General features: G+C 38.9%; 2 protein-coding genes across 2 annotated transcripts; both read left to right on the top strand.

Moving 5' to 3' along the window:
- Positions 1-273: 273 nt before the first annotated feature.
- On the top strand, positions 274-3829 carry arsia (arylsulfatase family, member Ia). The gene is made up of 2 exons (XM_020645276.3): positions 274-852; positions 2020-3829. Exons 1-2 carry the CDS (start codon positions 539-541, stop codon positions 3416-3418), a joined length of 1713 nt encoding a protein of 570 aa, XP_020500932.3. The 5' UTR covers positions 274-538; the 3' UTR covers positions 3419-3829.
- Positions 3830-5747: 1918 nt separating this feature from the next.
- LOC136180005 (uncharacterized) lies at positions 5748-15035 on the top strand. Its single transcript, XM_065959057.1, has 9 exons — positions 5748-5975; positions 6072-6416; positions 7499-7614; positions 7838-7872; positions 11615-11645; positions 11783-12122; positions 12429-12668; positions 14498-14617; positions 14735-15035. Exons 1-9 carry the CDS (start codon positions 5927-5929, stop codon positions 14923-14925), a joined length of 1467 nt encoding a protein of 488 aa, XP_065815129.1. The 5' UTR covers positions 5748-5926; the 3' UTR covers positions 14926-15035.
- The last annotated feature ends 1330 nt before the right edge of the window (positions 15036-16365 follow it).

Genomic DNA, 16365 nt, shown 5'->3' with positions numbered 1-16365 from the left:
GTGTAAGAGAGGTTCATTGACATCAAATAACCATTAAACGCTATGAATGAGGAGGAGTGTATGATGGCAAGGCCGTGCTGCTTTCATGTTTTATGCTGCCTTTACACGGACAGAAATGCAGTCCTGAAATTAGTTATATTTTTGAGGATAACATCCACATAAAGCAAAAACTACACCATGAGAGATCCTATGTGAGGTGTAAAAAAACACTATTTACACCTGGAGGTAGTAGAAACAGTTCTGTGTATGTTTTTGGGTGGCAGGGAGCTGATGTTATTTTAGTTAGGCAGCGAGACAAATGGGCGGGGTTAATGGGACCACTAGGAAAAGTGAAACGTTTTCAAAGGAGGCTGAGACATTCAGGAGAGTCAGTGAGGATGGAGGTGTAGCTTTTATTTATGCTTCAGACAGATTTTGAGCCACTTTAGGTCAACTTCTGATGATTTCTATTCAATTCAATTTTCCTTCTCGGCCTCACTGCACAATGATTTTATGACGATACACTGAATATCAGCTGATACAAAGGTTCACAGGAGCCATGGCAACAACAGCTCTGACCGGGTTCTCTATGATGAGTCTCCTCAGCCTTGGGTACCTGACCTGGGATATGATGAGTCCTAACCAGGTGGAAAACGAGCCTGACATAACTTTTTTAGACAGGTCTCCTGTGCCGCAGCCTCCTCACATAATTTTCATCATGACAGACGATCAGGGATTCAACGACATCGGCTACCACAGCTCTGACATCAGGACACCGGCACTGGATAAACTGGCAGCAGGCGGAGTGAAGCTGGAGAACTATTACATCCAACCTATCTGCACTCCATCCCGAAGTCAGCTCATCACTGGCAGGTAAAGTGTTAGTCCACAGACTTGAGACTGATGAAGAATTTCATGTTTGACCCAGATTCTTAACATTATATTGATATAAAGCACAAATATTTATATTTAGTTTCTGAATGGATTATGGATCACACGATACATTTTACAATCCTATTTGTTCTTAGTAATCTATGACATTTGAATGACTATAAAGGGAGAGCCAAAACACATTTACAGGTGTAATGAATACAAATGTTCATTGTCAAATAGAAGATTGATTAAATTGTACATAACTTTATACAGATTTTCTTTCTATCTAATCAAATAATTTCTGACAAATGTATTGCTGATATATTATCTGTAACATCTTAACTGCCAAATAAAACAACTTACAACATTGCCTCTATGTCGATTGACAGTGGATGGTACTAGATTGCCTACAGAGCATACACATGTCCTTCTGCTCCTTTCTGCAAACCTAGGATGTGATGTCAACAGGAAGTGATACTACAGAAGAGACTAAACAAGTTGTGACATCATCAAATAGCTAATGGCCAAATAATCATTAGTTTACACATTTGTTCAGGAATAATTAGAAAATGCCTTGATGGCAAAACAAACTTTATCCTACCGTTATGTTATTTTTGACATTTTTAACAGTTGCATTTCTACTGAAAAGTGAATACAAATAAATCAAAGGGTTTGGGCTAGCAAGTGTAGGATTGAATATATATATGTTAAAACTTATATACTTTTGGGAGTGCTGGTAGCCTAGTGGTTAAATTGTGTGCCCAATGTACAGAAGCTATAGTCCTCATCGCAGCGGCTCAAATCGGTTCAAATCCATCCTTTGCCCTACTGCATGCCATCCCCTACTCTCTCCTCCCAACAATTCCTGTCTCTCTTCAGCTGTCCTATCAAATAAAGGCTCAAAAAAATTCACAAAAAACAACATCAGCTTAAGCTGTGCACTGAAAACAAAACAGAATATATAGGCAACAAACTTTATCCCTTCTTCTTCATCTCTTCAGCATTTTCAAAAACCTTTTGGAAAACCGTTTCATCACGTGAAGATGAAAGTGTAAATAGATAAAACCTTTCTTTCTCCTTTTGTCTTGTTCATATCAAACCCTGTAATCATTTGTTCATCAATAAACATTAATCCTTAGACAATTTTCTTAATCCTCAACTCTACAGGTATCAAATCCACACTGGCCTGCAACACTCCATCATCCGGCCCCGCCAGCCCAACTGCCTGCCCTTCGACCAGGTCACCCTCCCTCAGAGACTGCAGGAACTTGGCTACTCCACCCACATGGTTGGCAAGTGGCACCTGGGCTTCTACAAGAAGGAGTGCCTGCCTACCCGCCGTGGCTTCGACACATACTTTGGCTCCTTAACAGGCAGTGTGAACTACTACACATACGACTCCTGTGATGGCCCTGGGCTGTGTGGTTTCGACCTGCACGAGGGGGAATCAGCCGCCTGGGGTCAGGGAGGGAAATACTCCACCCATCTCTACACTCAGAGAGTCCGCAAGATCCTGGCAACCCATGATCCTCAGTCCCAACCGCTGTTCATCTTCCTCTCCTTCCAAGCTGTTCATACTCCACTGCAGTCTCCGCGGGAATATATCTACCCTTACCGTGGCCTAGGAAATGTGGCACGAAGGAAATATGCTGCTATGGTCTCGGCTGTTGACGAGTCTGTTCGTAATATAACATACTCTCTCCGCAAGTACGGATTCTACCAGAACAGTGTCATTGTCTTCTCCACGGATAACGGAGGTCAGCCTTTGTCTGGTGGAAGTAACTGGCCTCTCAGAGGTCGTAAAGGCACTTACTGGGAAGGTGGCATCCGTGGTCTTGGTTTCGTCCACAGTCCTCTTTTAAGGAAAAAGAGGAGGGTGAGTAAAGCCCTGGTGCACATCACTGATTGGTACCCAACATTGGTGGGATTAGCAGGGGGCAATGAGTCCCTGACAGAGGGGCTGGATGGGTATGATGTCTGGGAGGCCATCAGTGAGGGGAAGGAGTCGCCCAGGTTGGAAATCCTCCACAATATTGACCCTCTTTATAACTATGCACGCAGCGGATCTCTACAAAAAGGATATGGGATTTGGAATACAGCAGTGCAGGCCTCTATACGAACCGGAGACTGGAAACTTCTAACAGGAGACCCTGGCTATGGAGACTGGACTCCTCCACAGATGCTTCCAGGTTTCCCTGGCAGCTGGTGGAACCTGGAGCGCCACACCAGGCCAATGAAATCGGTGTGGCTTTTCAACATCTCTGGAGACCCCTATGAACGTTTTGACCTTTCCGAGCAGAGGCCAGACGTCGTCAAAGAGCTGTTGGCAAGGTTGGTGTATTACAATCGCACTGCAGTGCCAGTAAGGTACCCCTCAGAGGACTTACGGGCTGACCCCCACCTAAATGGAGGAGCCTGGGGACCCTGGGCAGGAGATGAGGAAGAGGACAGCTGGGAAAGTGTCTACAAAAAAGAGAACAGTGATTGGAAGAAGAAGCTTAAACTATCCAAAAGCAGGTCGTTTTTCAAGAGACTTAACACAAGGATCATGTCCAACAGGATCTGAAAAAGGACACCACTGAAGAGGGTTCAGAGGAGACACCCTTGGACAAGTATAGGATACGACACACTCAGTAGCGGAGCGAGTGTGGGGGCAGAAGGTGCAGCCGCCTCAGGCCCACTGTTGTCTCAAGGGGCCCACTTTGAGCCAAATTTAACATGCATTTTGTTATTTAGTTGAATTTTCTAATAAAGTTAGTTTGACTAGGTCTGAGTCTCTCTTTTCTTTTGCCGCAATCAAGACACACAAAGTATTTTGTAGAGCAGAGAGGGGCCCTCCTCCACTGCCAAGGGGGTTCTCAACTTCGGCAGCAAACAGCACCAGCGGGGTGCTGTGGCCTGTTTGTAATGTCATTGATTCCACCTCTTAGCACCCCCTTTGCTGGGCCCCCGCTGCTGTCTGGAGTTTTAAAAACCTAGTCGTCTGTCTGCTTTATTTCTGTTTACCTCGCTGTTTTTCGTAACCTTAAAAGTGTAAAAAACTAAATAAAAAATGTTTTCTCATTGACAACTCAACCTGACAAGTCTCCTCCCGTTGCTAGCTCCACTAACGTAAACACTACTAACCAAGCAAATAAAGATGTTAGAGAGGAGCACCCAGCTGGCTGCAGGAAAGCAACAGTGCTGATGAAAACTTAATTGGTAAATTGTTTCATCATTATTTGTGATTACGTTTAGATGCTGGTCTTTTGTTTGTGGGTGTGTTGTAGACCGCCGTGTCTGCTTGGTTATCGTACTGTATGAACAGCAGTGTTTACAAAGTTTGTTGTCGTGCGTGGGTTGATAATGTGGGTTTTATTGTATTGTCTGTTTGGCTGTGTGGCTGGATGAGCATCCAACTTCACTGAATGTCAAACTGTAGTTGCCTTCTATCTTTGGTTTCCCGTCCAGCTAATGAAGTCTGCTTTACTTGTTTAATCGGTGGAATATGCGCACAGACATATCAGCACTTGTTCTGCTTAAACATCAGCAGGTCACTCACTGATAAGTCCCTGTCACTGTAATAGCACCCTTTGTAATCTGCAGCGGCATTTCTCTTCGTCCCGCCCCGTCTTGTATCTCCATACAGCCGATACTATACCATAAATGCGATACTATATTACTATATAGGCTACAGCATATGCTATATAGCTTATAGACAGTTTAAGGGCCCACTATTGGTCCTCTGTTATACCGGGGTGGAAAGAGATCAGTAGCTCTGCTCTGTTTTTATGTACAAACTAACTAACATATTAATATGATAATAACATCATAACAGGTACACTCAATGGCTCTTGTCAACTCTGTTCCAACTGCAGTAAGCATCTACTTAAAGGGGAGAAGCTCTCATAAAACCCACTGCTAAGTTCCTGGCCAGCCCCAGCATTTAGAGGCAAGTGAGCAGAATCTTTATAATCTAACTCAACAAATCATGGACACCCTGACTGGAAACATGTAAATGACATGCCCTTCTATTGGTGGGGGTTAGAGTTGAGATTATTATCTGTATGCGAGTTGTGTTATCTTAATGAATACTATAGTTTTATTGTCATACTTACAGGCCTCTCAACTAAAAGCATCATTTGTGTGTACCATCCGTTTATTGGACAAGTTATAATGATGCTTTGTTTTGTCTTTGTCTCTTCCAGTCACCAATTTTTCTGAGAGTGAATATCAAAATTCTCACCTCTGTTTGTGGCTTTAACCGTCAACCCCATAACATCGCATGTGAGCAAACAGGAACTTGCGATTTAGTTTCATATGTGATTTCAACAGCTAGGAAAAAAATCATCCTAGTGTGATTTCAAATAAATATATGAAGTGAAAACAACCACTCAGCTATTTATTAAAGTGAAAGAATCTAGCTGGTAATGAAATGGACTGAAGCAGCTACATGACATACAAAAGCAAACAGGATGTGTGACAATAAAAATATGGCAGAATGAGATCCTCCAGCAGAAAACTTTACTTGTACATATACAGGACAAGATCAGTGACATCAGCAAAGAGAATAACGTTGTAGCTTTGTCCCATGTTGCCCTCAAAAGCAACAGATAGATTAGGATGACATTTGCGGCACAAAAATCATCGAATATATCCCACTAAAACTCCTCATTACAAACAGTTTTTCCAATGTCTTATATAGGCAAATATGTACCTCACTTCACACTGTAAAATTGTTAAAACTGTGTATGTTATTTAATGCAAAATGCCTTTTCATCTCTCCATGTTTCCTTGGTGCTACCCCATGATGTTGTTCTGTTAAGAGGCCTTGGTTATTTCATCAATCACTGTGACACCACCTGCTTACATTTCCTAAGATTATCACACGTTGCATGCTTCAAAAAAGGCTTGTTTCTGCAAGAAGTAGAAGTGAGACAGTTTACTTTGTTTCCTGCCTTTAGACCATGGCACCAGACCAACACCCTTTTACTGTTTCCTGTCAGTGTCTGACACAACCTTCGGGCTGAGGTTCATCATCTTTTTATTTCATCTTCTTTAAAGGTTTGAAGGTTGTTCGGAGTTACAGGGTAGCATGGAGCAAGTTCTTCTTCTTCTTCTGATGTTAGCAGGAGTAACTCATGGTAAGATTATTTTCGCATTATTGAACAATTTACAGCACCACTGTTATACACGTTACAGGTAAAATATTGAAGCTAAAATCTTGCCTGTTTTTTTAGCTCTCTTTCCAGTTGCTGAAACAAAATGCAATGCCACCAGCAACGCTTCTCTGTGCTCTTCTACTCTCGGGAGCTCTGTGTACATCCAGGTGATGACCAACGCCAGCGGTCTTCTGCTGCTTTGTAAAAAACAGCTTCCCTCCGGAGAAATGAATGTATTCACCCTGAACAAAGGAAAGGTGATGATACATGAGCCGTTCCAAAACAGGACAGAGTTTTTCATCAACAATGGGACGCTCAAGATCACAAATGTGGAGAGAAACGATTCAGGCCAATACAACATTAAAGTCTATGGTCCAAAAGGAGTCCTCCTGAGAGAAATTGAAGTGACACTGGCTGTTAAAGGCAAGTCTTCTAACCTTTCCTTTCAATGTTTCTACAGTATAGTATAATGTTGTAATTGAAAGAAAGAACAACATAAACTATACACTTTATAATGATAAAAGTAAAAGTTTCATGTTGCATTGTAGTAGATAACCCTGGCAATATTGTCCAAGGTAATCTGAAGCTTTACATTTAGTCATTGACGTTTTATACACTGAATAGACATTATGGATGACTTGGTTTGATGGTGAATGGTGCTGTTAGCCATCAGGTGAAAAAAGCTGACAGGAACTGTCACTTTCAGTATTTGTCATTTGGTAGTTAGTTTATTTATTTTTTGACCTTTTTCAAATTTTGGTCAGATTAGCCTTTCACCTACTGCTACTGCTTAAAGGGGAAACAACAATAAGGGTAAAGGAGATCCTGCACCCTGTGTGTGTGTGTGTGTGTGTGTGTGTGTGTGTGCATGCGTGCGCGTGTGCATGCGTGCATGTGTGTGTGTGTGTGCGTGCGTGTGTGTGTGTGTGTGTGTGTGTGTGTGTGTGCATGCGTGCGCGTGTGCGTGCATGCGTGTGTGTGTGCGTGCGTGCGTGTGTGTGTGCGTGCGTGTGTGTGTGTGTGTGTGTGTGTGTGTGTATGTTTTGCCTAAAAATGGGCTTTGTCATTTCTGTAATGGGCAGAAATAAGACAGAGTCAAAGAGTCTCATCAAATCAAAATATAACCTCAGTGATCACCTGACTGCAGACAAATACAATGTCTGTCACATAATGAAGAAACAAAAAAAAACAGAAAAGGAAAGCGCCTTCCTCTAAACATCCCTCTGGTGGTGAACTTCATAATAGCTCCTGCTGCTACAGAGCGGTTTGCCACAGCTGGAGGATATATTGTATTGTGGGAGATGATTAAACATGCAGGATGTGTACCTTTTCATTTAATTTCTGGGATTCAGGATGGTATCAACAGGTAACCTTCCTTCAGATCAAAGATACTTCTTGTCATACTTTACTTAACATATTGTAAAAAAGTTTCTGTATCTGTCGGTGTTTACATTCTGTTCACGTTGTAAAGATATGCTTTAACAATTGTGCTCCTTTGTCCACAGTAAACATTTTGCCAATCTTGATCCCAGTCTGCTGTGCAGTCGCTCTTTTACTGATTGTGTTGATATTTTGCTGTTTGTGTCGGAGAGCACGGCGCAACAAGAAGAAAGGCAAAAAGGTAAATAACATATAAAGGAACAATGCTGTTATACTTAGGCAAGGCAGCTTCATATTTATCACACATTTCACTCAGGCAATTCAAGTGCTTTACAAAAGGAACACCAAATAAAAGACAAAAATACAATAAAAAATAGCGTGATATATTTATGGAAGTTTAAACAAAGCTAGCGCTGCCTTTTCTGTAAAATAGTAATGTTGCTTTTTTTCTGTCTTTTTTGCAGGGTCAGGTCAAAAAGTCAAAACAAAGTTCTTCATTGTGAGTTTGGACTTTAATGAACTCAACTGACCACATTATTACTGAAGAACACTGACTGTAAACAAAGCAGCAAACAGGACTTTTAATAAAACAAACTTGGGAGCTTGGAAGTCTCAGAAGAGCAAAGAATTGACCTTTTTCATTTGGATGATTGTTTGACTTGATGCTGAACAGTTATTTTGTGTCTGTCTTTTTTGTCATAATAAATCCTTGTAGATCTGCATCTGGGCCCACTGGTCTGAGGAGAATGGAGAATGATGTGTGTTAAGTGTTGTTTCATTAGACCTTAGTAAACAAAACAAAAAAAGATCATTTCAGAAGGACCAGCAATCACAGTCAGCAGTCACTATAGAAAGTAATTTTGTCCTTACTAAAAAAGATTTAGGTCATATTACAGGTTGTCTTTATTTCTTTTAGCTGGAGCTGAAGTGTATTCATCATCTTGTGTTTTGACGACATCTACTGGCTGTGTTTGGACCTCAGTCATACTGTATTTAGACGATATACAGTACACAGTAATGACAAGTTTTAAACTTTGTGTCACTTCCTGCATATAATGTAAAGACAGGGTTTCATGTTACAGTATGCTGAAATTATGTTGTTAAAGTGCTAAATTTATCCATGTGAAGATTGATGCTGTGTGAAAAAATGAAAATAATAATATGTTTCATATGTTGATGGTTAGAAGACTGAAGACGGCTCTCTGATCCAACACACGTCTTAAAAAAATAAAGGGCTTGCAGAAGCTCTGTGGTTGGAAAATGCTGTGCAATGAAGTAAAAAAAAAACCTGTTTCATGGCATTCAACTGACATCCGTTGATGTGCTGACTTGTGGAAAGCAAAGCGAGTACATGACTTTTTAGTTTGTTGGACATGATGCAAATCTCAATGATAACGTTCTGAAAACACAACATGGCTGCAGCAACTTGTTGTCTCTCTGTTAGAGTTAACTTTGCAATGGGCCCCCCCCCCCAACACACACACACACACAAATGTACTATTCTAACAACTCTGTGTACGATAAGAGTTCTCACACCTCCTTATCTGAAGCTGATAAGAGACAACACTTCAGGCTGGTCAGAATGATTTGCATGTTTGTTTTTGGGTGAAGAAGAAAAGTTTGTCTTTAAGTTGCTGTTTAGTCAACAGAGGCTGAAAAGAACTGAGGAGACATGGAGGCTGTGTTCAGACTGTTTGTGCTGCTGATTGGAGTCTCTCACGGTGAGATGTTTGACCTTTTGAATTTGACAGAATTTATGCAGCTTTTGGATCCAGGTTATTATTATTTAGTGGTGTGTCACTGAACCACTTTAAGGACTACATGCATCAGAAATAAAGTGTAGGTCATAGCAGTAACACTTTATTCTGATAGTCCGTCTGTTGACACTCAACAAGCTATCAGTAGATATTCAGTTGCATGTCAACAGTGTGTCAGCTCATTTATTTGAACTACAAAACATACTCAGTAGGCACATTATGATACCTGGCCCAAAAAAACAAAACGCTGGTAACATTTCAATATACTGATGTGTGTGTGGGTGTGTCTGTGTGTGAGAGGGTGAGAGAAAGAAAATGAGACAGTACCTACAGCAGAATTAGAAAACAAGAAAGCAATTGTAGTAGCTATGCAACATATACATTATATAATAATTATAAATATAATTCAAGTTAAAGCAACACAAAGCTGGACAACAACCACAACTACAGGCACACAATACCTGGCAAAAACAAATATGCAGTAGCAGCGCAAAGGTATTTTACAAATCAATTTAAGTTATTCTCTAACTTCTTTAGATCCGGTGCAGGGAGAACTATAAACTAAACAAACTCTACACCAACAGAGGGACAAGTCACAATATGGATCAACTACAAAAATAATATAACTCTCTGATGCTAATAACAAAAAAAACAGCTATCTTGTTGCCCTCATTCTGTCCTTTTTGACAGAAAAGGGGATGAGCTGCTTTTTTTCTTTTCATTTCAATTATTTTCTCTGCCAGTTCACCAACAATCTTTTTCTGACAAAGCTTTCCCAGTTTTAAAAGCGTATGTTTTTGTTCCTTAAACTGCTCAAGTGTACTTTTGTCTACCATGTATATCTCAGCAATTGCTGCTGTGTCCTTGACAGCATTTCTAGATACAACGTGCCTCCTTAAAAGCTTTTGTCATCTTGAGGCCTCCTTTGATGAGTTTGAGGACACGCCGATATCGCCTCACAACATCTGCGATGGTTGACACTGAAAAATAAATAAATAAATTACAACTGTAAAACGGGTATTGGCCCAAAGTTCAACTTTGGTACACTTTGAAGGGATGGAATGGCAGCTTTAATAGCAACAATGTGTGGGTGCAGACTCCCCTAAGTAGGTGTGTGGTTTGTCTCTATTTTAGTTGATTTGTGAAATTTTGGTTAAAGAAACAAAAAAAACTTGTTAACCATTGGTTTTGGTTTATATATAGTTTCTTCTTTGCATTAGGCTTTTAACTGTAATTTGAGGGCCTGAAGATCACAGCCATCCAATATTGGTTTTCTGCCTTGTCCCTTTTGAGAGATTTCTTCAGATTCTCAGAATCTTTTATTGATATTATGTACAGTCAAGTGTTTCCCACACATAAACGATACCTGGGCAGACCACCCAGGTGTAATTTTGGCTCCCCAAGTGTATGTCAGACCTTTTCTTTTTCTCCCTTCATTACAATATTGTTTTGCCGATGTTGTCATGCAGCCATATGTGTTATCATCGTTAAGCCTTCTCCTATGCGGATCACCTGATTAACTAACTGAATACCGTGTGAAACATTTCAAAATGTGAGTGCTTTGCGTGCATGTGGATAACTATGGAACTGATGTAAAATGAGCAGAAAAGTAAGAGAATAAAGCACAATTAATATTTATTATTTCATTTATATTTATAGAGTTTGTACTGTTACCAACTGTTTTTCACTTTAATTGGATAGTCCTAACACAGGTCTACAAATGCTTCGTTACTAATGTCTTCTAATAGTCTGTTGATAGACATCTTTATATATGTTGACAATCAACAGATTATTATCTTATCTACAAATTAGTATTTTATCTATTGATAGTCAATTAATCTAATCTGTAGTTGACAACTAACAGAGTATCAACAGAGTCAGTCATTTGATGAGTGAGAAACCTTGGGGATATGTTGACATCATACTGTTGACTTTCAAATGACAGATTGATTCAAAGTAGTTGAGTGTCCACTTACAAGAAGTTGACAATCTACAGATAGTTAGTTGAATGTCAATCAATAACCTCTTTACAAAAATAAAAGAGTCGGAAGACACTTTTTGTAAAATGCTGTAACACCTTGAAATGCACCTTATAGTCTACTAGAGGTTAGTTGAATTTATGTTACTTGTCTGTTGAAAAAGTTATGTTGAATATCAACTGACACAATGTTGACATGCAACTGAATATCTACTGATAGCTTGTTGAGTGTCAACAGGCGGACTATCAAAATAAAGTGTTACCCTGTATTTTACAGAAGAGGAAAAGGGCCACTGAAAAACTTTTTTCTTAGAATTCTGAGATTAAAATCAGGGATCTGACTTTTTTTCCCCAAAAAGTCAGACCTAATCTTTTTTCTTCACTGGCCATGATCCAATACACTTAATCTTTGCTATAGTAATGGCAGCATGTTATAATGTTAATAATTTAACCTTAATTTAACCAGGAAAGAAATCCGTTGAGATTGAAAATCTCTTTTTCAAGAGTGAAAAAGAGATCCTGGCCAAGGACAACAATGTGACTGAGAGTAGATTACTCTCAGCCACATCAAAAAAAAGGGAGAACTTTGATGGACTTAAAAAATACTTTATTCATATGTAGGACTTATTAAGTTTGTCATAATTCTATAAAAAATGTTGTTTTTTTTTTAAAAGTGTTCTCCCCAATTTTCAGGTTTGGAAACCTTCTGTGATGGCAGACATGATGGAGCTCGGTGTTACGGAGCCCTGGGAGGAACTTTGGTCCTGAAACTGATGGACGACGCCTCAGCGATATACAAATACCAGTGGTTAAATAAAACAAGAGGGATTCTTAATGCAAGAAAGAACAAGATCATGCATAATATGATAGAAACCCGATCGACGTTTACTCCCAATAATGGAATATTTCGGATCAATAACCTGAGTATGACTGATGCTGGTGAATATGCTCTTGAAATCTTCAATTCACGTGGATACAAAGTAGTGCATCAGACTCAACAATTCACCATTGAAGGTATGCGTTGAAGTGGACACTCAGAACGTTCAGTCACATGGCAGTGTTTGCGGTCATGTTCACACAACCACAATCACTGCACATGGGTGCTACATATCTGAACAGAGTGATCCTCAAAACAATGTATCACATCAACAATATAAAATAACTATGTGGTCAACCATAAGACACTTGTATTAAAGTAAGGATACTGTACATACATGTGTATTGCTACATATCTGTATTTTTTTCACATCTTATACTTTATATACATTTTTATAAAAATGTTTCTGTTAACACTTAAACTAATTTGTATTCTTTCTTCAGCTCCTGTGTCCTCTGTCCTGCTGGTCTCTGAGTGTCTGTCCCAGGGAGAGATAAGGGCCTCATGCTCCTCTGAGGGAGGGGACAGTCCTCAGTACAGCTGGACTCTGGATGGACGAACACTGACACAAACTCAGCTCCTCTCTGGAAATAATGACACTAACAATATCACTCTGAAACAAGACGTGTCAGGGCGACTGGTCTGCTCAGTCAGGAATCACATCAGTGGGATATCTGCCTGTGGTGAGCAAGAGCAAGCATGCGTAGAAAATAGTTTGTCTTTTTAGTGTCTGAATTCATGAGCATGAAATCAGGCGAAAATGAGACAAATCATTAATGAGACAAACAGTAAAAAATTGCGACAATCATCAAAGCAATAATTTAGAGAGCTCATATTGTCTCATTTATGTCTTATTTATGTTTTAAGAGAATTTCACGAGATCAACATAAGAAATCTTTGATCCGTATTCAACAAAGATTTTCTCAGGCAGAGCTCAAGGCAACAAAGTCAAATGATTGACAATTGTCTGTCAAAAAATGTAAGATTCTTAATTTTACCATATTAAAAACAACAGAATCCTTCATGTTGTTATACTATCTGCTTTAAAAGTGAATCACACCTTTACCTAAAACAAACCATTACCTTTAACAGTTTGTGCTCTAGGGGATTTCTGTTTAATGAAAATAATTGTATGTGAAGAACATTGATCTCGTACATCCCATAAATAGATTCTCTTAGTCTTACTATAGCAATGTGTTGGTAAGATTAATATGACCTCATAAGATATAGGCTCAGGTGTTGTCTACTGTTAAGATCATATTGAGACTAATTTGACATCTCACACTTGTTTCATTTTTCTTTAAGCTCAGATCTTTGAATGAGACAACCTTAATATAATTCAAAGATCTTTGACTTGTCTCATACTTGTTTCATCTCTTTTCAGTTCTATAGACTGAACTTTCATTTTAGAACCAATTTGAGAGCTTGCAGTAGTCTTTTTTTTTCTTTTGAGGGAAGATTTGAAAAATAAATATAAAAGTTGTCTCTCAGGGCTCACTGAACCATTTGTATGTCTAGGAATAGTGTTTGATACAAATAAGACAATGCACAAATATCTCCCTTTTGGTCATTTCTGATGAGGAGATGAAAAACAATCCATAATTAAGATCTTAATCACCTGAATTTGATTTAGCTATGGGATAATTTGACTACTTGATTCCATTTGTATGGTGGCTGGGAAGTGCAAAGCAAAATTACAAAGTGTGAAACACTTTAACAGAAATTTGAGACAAATTTACATTTTGAAAAACATGTTAACATTTCATCAAACAAAATTAAAAAAAACAAAACCAAGAACAAAACACATTTACATTTTTTAAAACAAATTTGAAAGATTTGAAACACTTTTACAAGCGCTGAGACAAATGTACAAGTGGCAGAACACTTTTCCTAGTCCCCAGACAAATTTACAAACGACGAATGTTGACCGAAAGGGAATGTACCAAATTTGACTGAATGTAAATTTGTCTCAAATTTTGTAAAAGTGTTTCACACTTTGCAATTTTGCTTTGCACTTCCCAGCCACCATACATTTGGCTGCAGGGTGTGTCTTTAGTCTTGTTGTCAAACATGAATATGATATTTTCTGGATATCAGCTAATATAAGCAGTATTACTGACTTTTAATCTGGATAGCATACATTAGCTTTCTGGCTGATAGCATAGCCAGAGTGCTCTATGAGCTACACCATGAAAATATCTTTAGTTGCCAATTTACAGGAAACAACAGAAGGCCTAAATGGAGCAGTGAATGGCATTTACATTGAATTAGGCCTGTATTGGTTGAGGAGTTTTCATGTAGTTAGATCAAAGTTACATAGTGTGAAAAAAGTTATAGGCTATATTTATTTCAAAAAGAATGAAAACAAAACACTTTGGTCGATTTTGTTTTGAGGACATTGTCTCCTTGTTGCTATTATTAGACATGTATGGACCCAACATAAGCAACCATCTACCAGTTCTGGTTATCAGGAATCCTTAACATCAGTCTCTGCTCTGTATCTTTTCTATAGCCTTCATTTACATCAACTGCACCTTACCTAATGGGACGTACATACCTCACTGGGCTATCAAAGCCATTAACAACAGGTGTATTGAGCCAACAACGAGCCCAAACTGGATTAATACAGACGGTAAGAGAGGTATCCTGGTGTAACTAAAATATCTGTTGTATTGACAGGCCAATCAAACTCTTTTTTTTGTATGAGTTGTAATTAACTTGTGGTTTTTGTGTCTCTTCATCGAAACAGATCAGTCGCTACTCCTATATGATGTTCTAGCAGCCGTTCTTATATCCATTGGGATTGTCATCTATTTTGTTTGGAAGAAAAATCAATTTAAGACAGCTGAGGGCTCTGCAGTTCCTGAGATGATGGAAAATCTAAATACATCTGTTCTGCATCTGAACCACCACCCTAATATCGACTCTTACCCTCTTTGACGGACCATGAAGGTTATCATGCTGCCAAAATGGAGAGCTCGCAGATTCTGATGTAAAAATCATCATAAATGTATGGAGTTATATTTCTACAAATAAAAGACAGCTGCAAACTTGCAATCAAACATTTACTCACTTTTTTTTACTTGAGTCTGTGCTTTACAACGACAACTTGGTGATTACAAACGCTGAAATCTGTCACTACAACTTCACCTATGTTTTTTTTTTTTAAGGAAAGTTGTGGCAAGGGTGTGGCAAAAAATGATTTTTACTAGAAAAGCCCCCCTGTGGCAGTATTGCAAACGTTTAATGTACCTCCTGGCTACCTGTACTATGGCCAATGCGCACTGGTATGTATTGGAGTGTAACCGTTCACAGGGGTCACAGAACGATTCTTACAAATTTAGTTCAACTGATACAAATCTATGAAAAGTCTTGAATGCATATTTCTAGGTTTCTCTAATTGACTTTGAAACGACAGTCATGAAAGTTACAGTTTGTTTCAACTAGTGTTGTTAAGAACTACCTGTGCTAGTAGGTACAGCTATTAAGAAACATTAAACAAAAAGAAAAACAGAGGAAAATTATGCAAAATAAAGAGCAACATAGAAATTTTACATTTTACAACAGTAGGCGGGAGAGTGTGGAAGCCGAAATGCTTTCATTAAAGTTGAACCAAACACTAGTCATTAATAGATAGCCAAAGCAGTTCTTAATGAGGAGTATCCTTATGAGAGTGAGCCACACAGAGCAAGAAGAAGGCCAAAACGAAGAGAATCAGAATCAGCCAAGTACATTTACACATAGGAATTTGACTTGGTGTATATTGGTGCAGTGTCTAAACAAAGAGCGGAAAAGAGCAAAAATATCAATGACAATCTGGCCTTGATGGCTGACGAAGAACCAAACCATGAACCAGAGATCTGTCAGGAAACAGCAACATCCTCAGTGAGGACAGGAGAGTTAGAGCATCAAAGGCATGCGGCTCAATCACACAAAGCAGACACATGACGGCCCATAAGAACTTCCAGCAGAGCAACCTCTCTCCCACCGCTTTTTTGGCTTTCTCTGACTTTCGCTGGACCTTCTGATTTTGGACCTACTTGATACTTGACCTACACTGCCATAGTTTGAATTTATTTGCTTAGGTTGTTAGACAATATTCCACCAACAGTCCAAGTCAGTTGTAATTAATTTGAATGAGTTTCATCAATTTAAGCTAGTATGTGTAGCTTAAGAATATATTTTTAACTAAGTCATGAGTTTGAGTTGAGAAAACAAGAAAACACTTGAGTAAACAAAACATTTTTTTTTTTACTTAAGTATTTTTAAAACATTTTATTTCCACTACTTAAAAACTTGAATGTAATCAGTTAAGACAAACATTTTGAGTATTTTCAACTCGTTAAGATTTACAATGTTTCTGACTACTAGTGGTTCAGA

Source organism: Labrus bergylta, chromosome 9 (genome assembly GCF_963930695.1).
Source record: "Labrus bergylta chromosome 9, fLabBer1.1, whole genome shotgun sequence".
NCBI lineage: Eukaryota > Metazoa > Chordata > Actinopteri > Labriformes > Labridae > Labrus > Labrus bergylta.
This window is presented reverse-complemented; position numbering and strand designations above follow the sequence as displayed.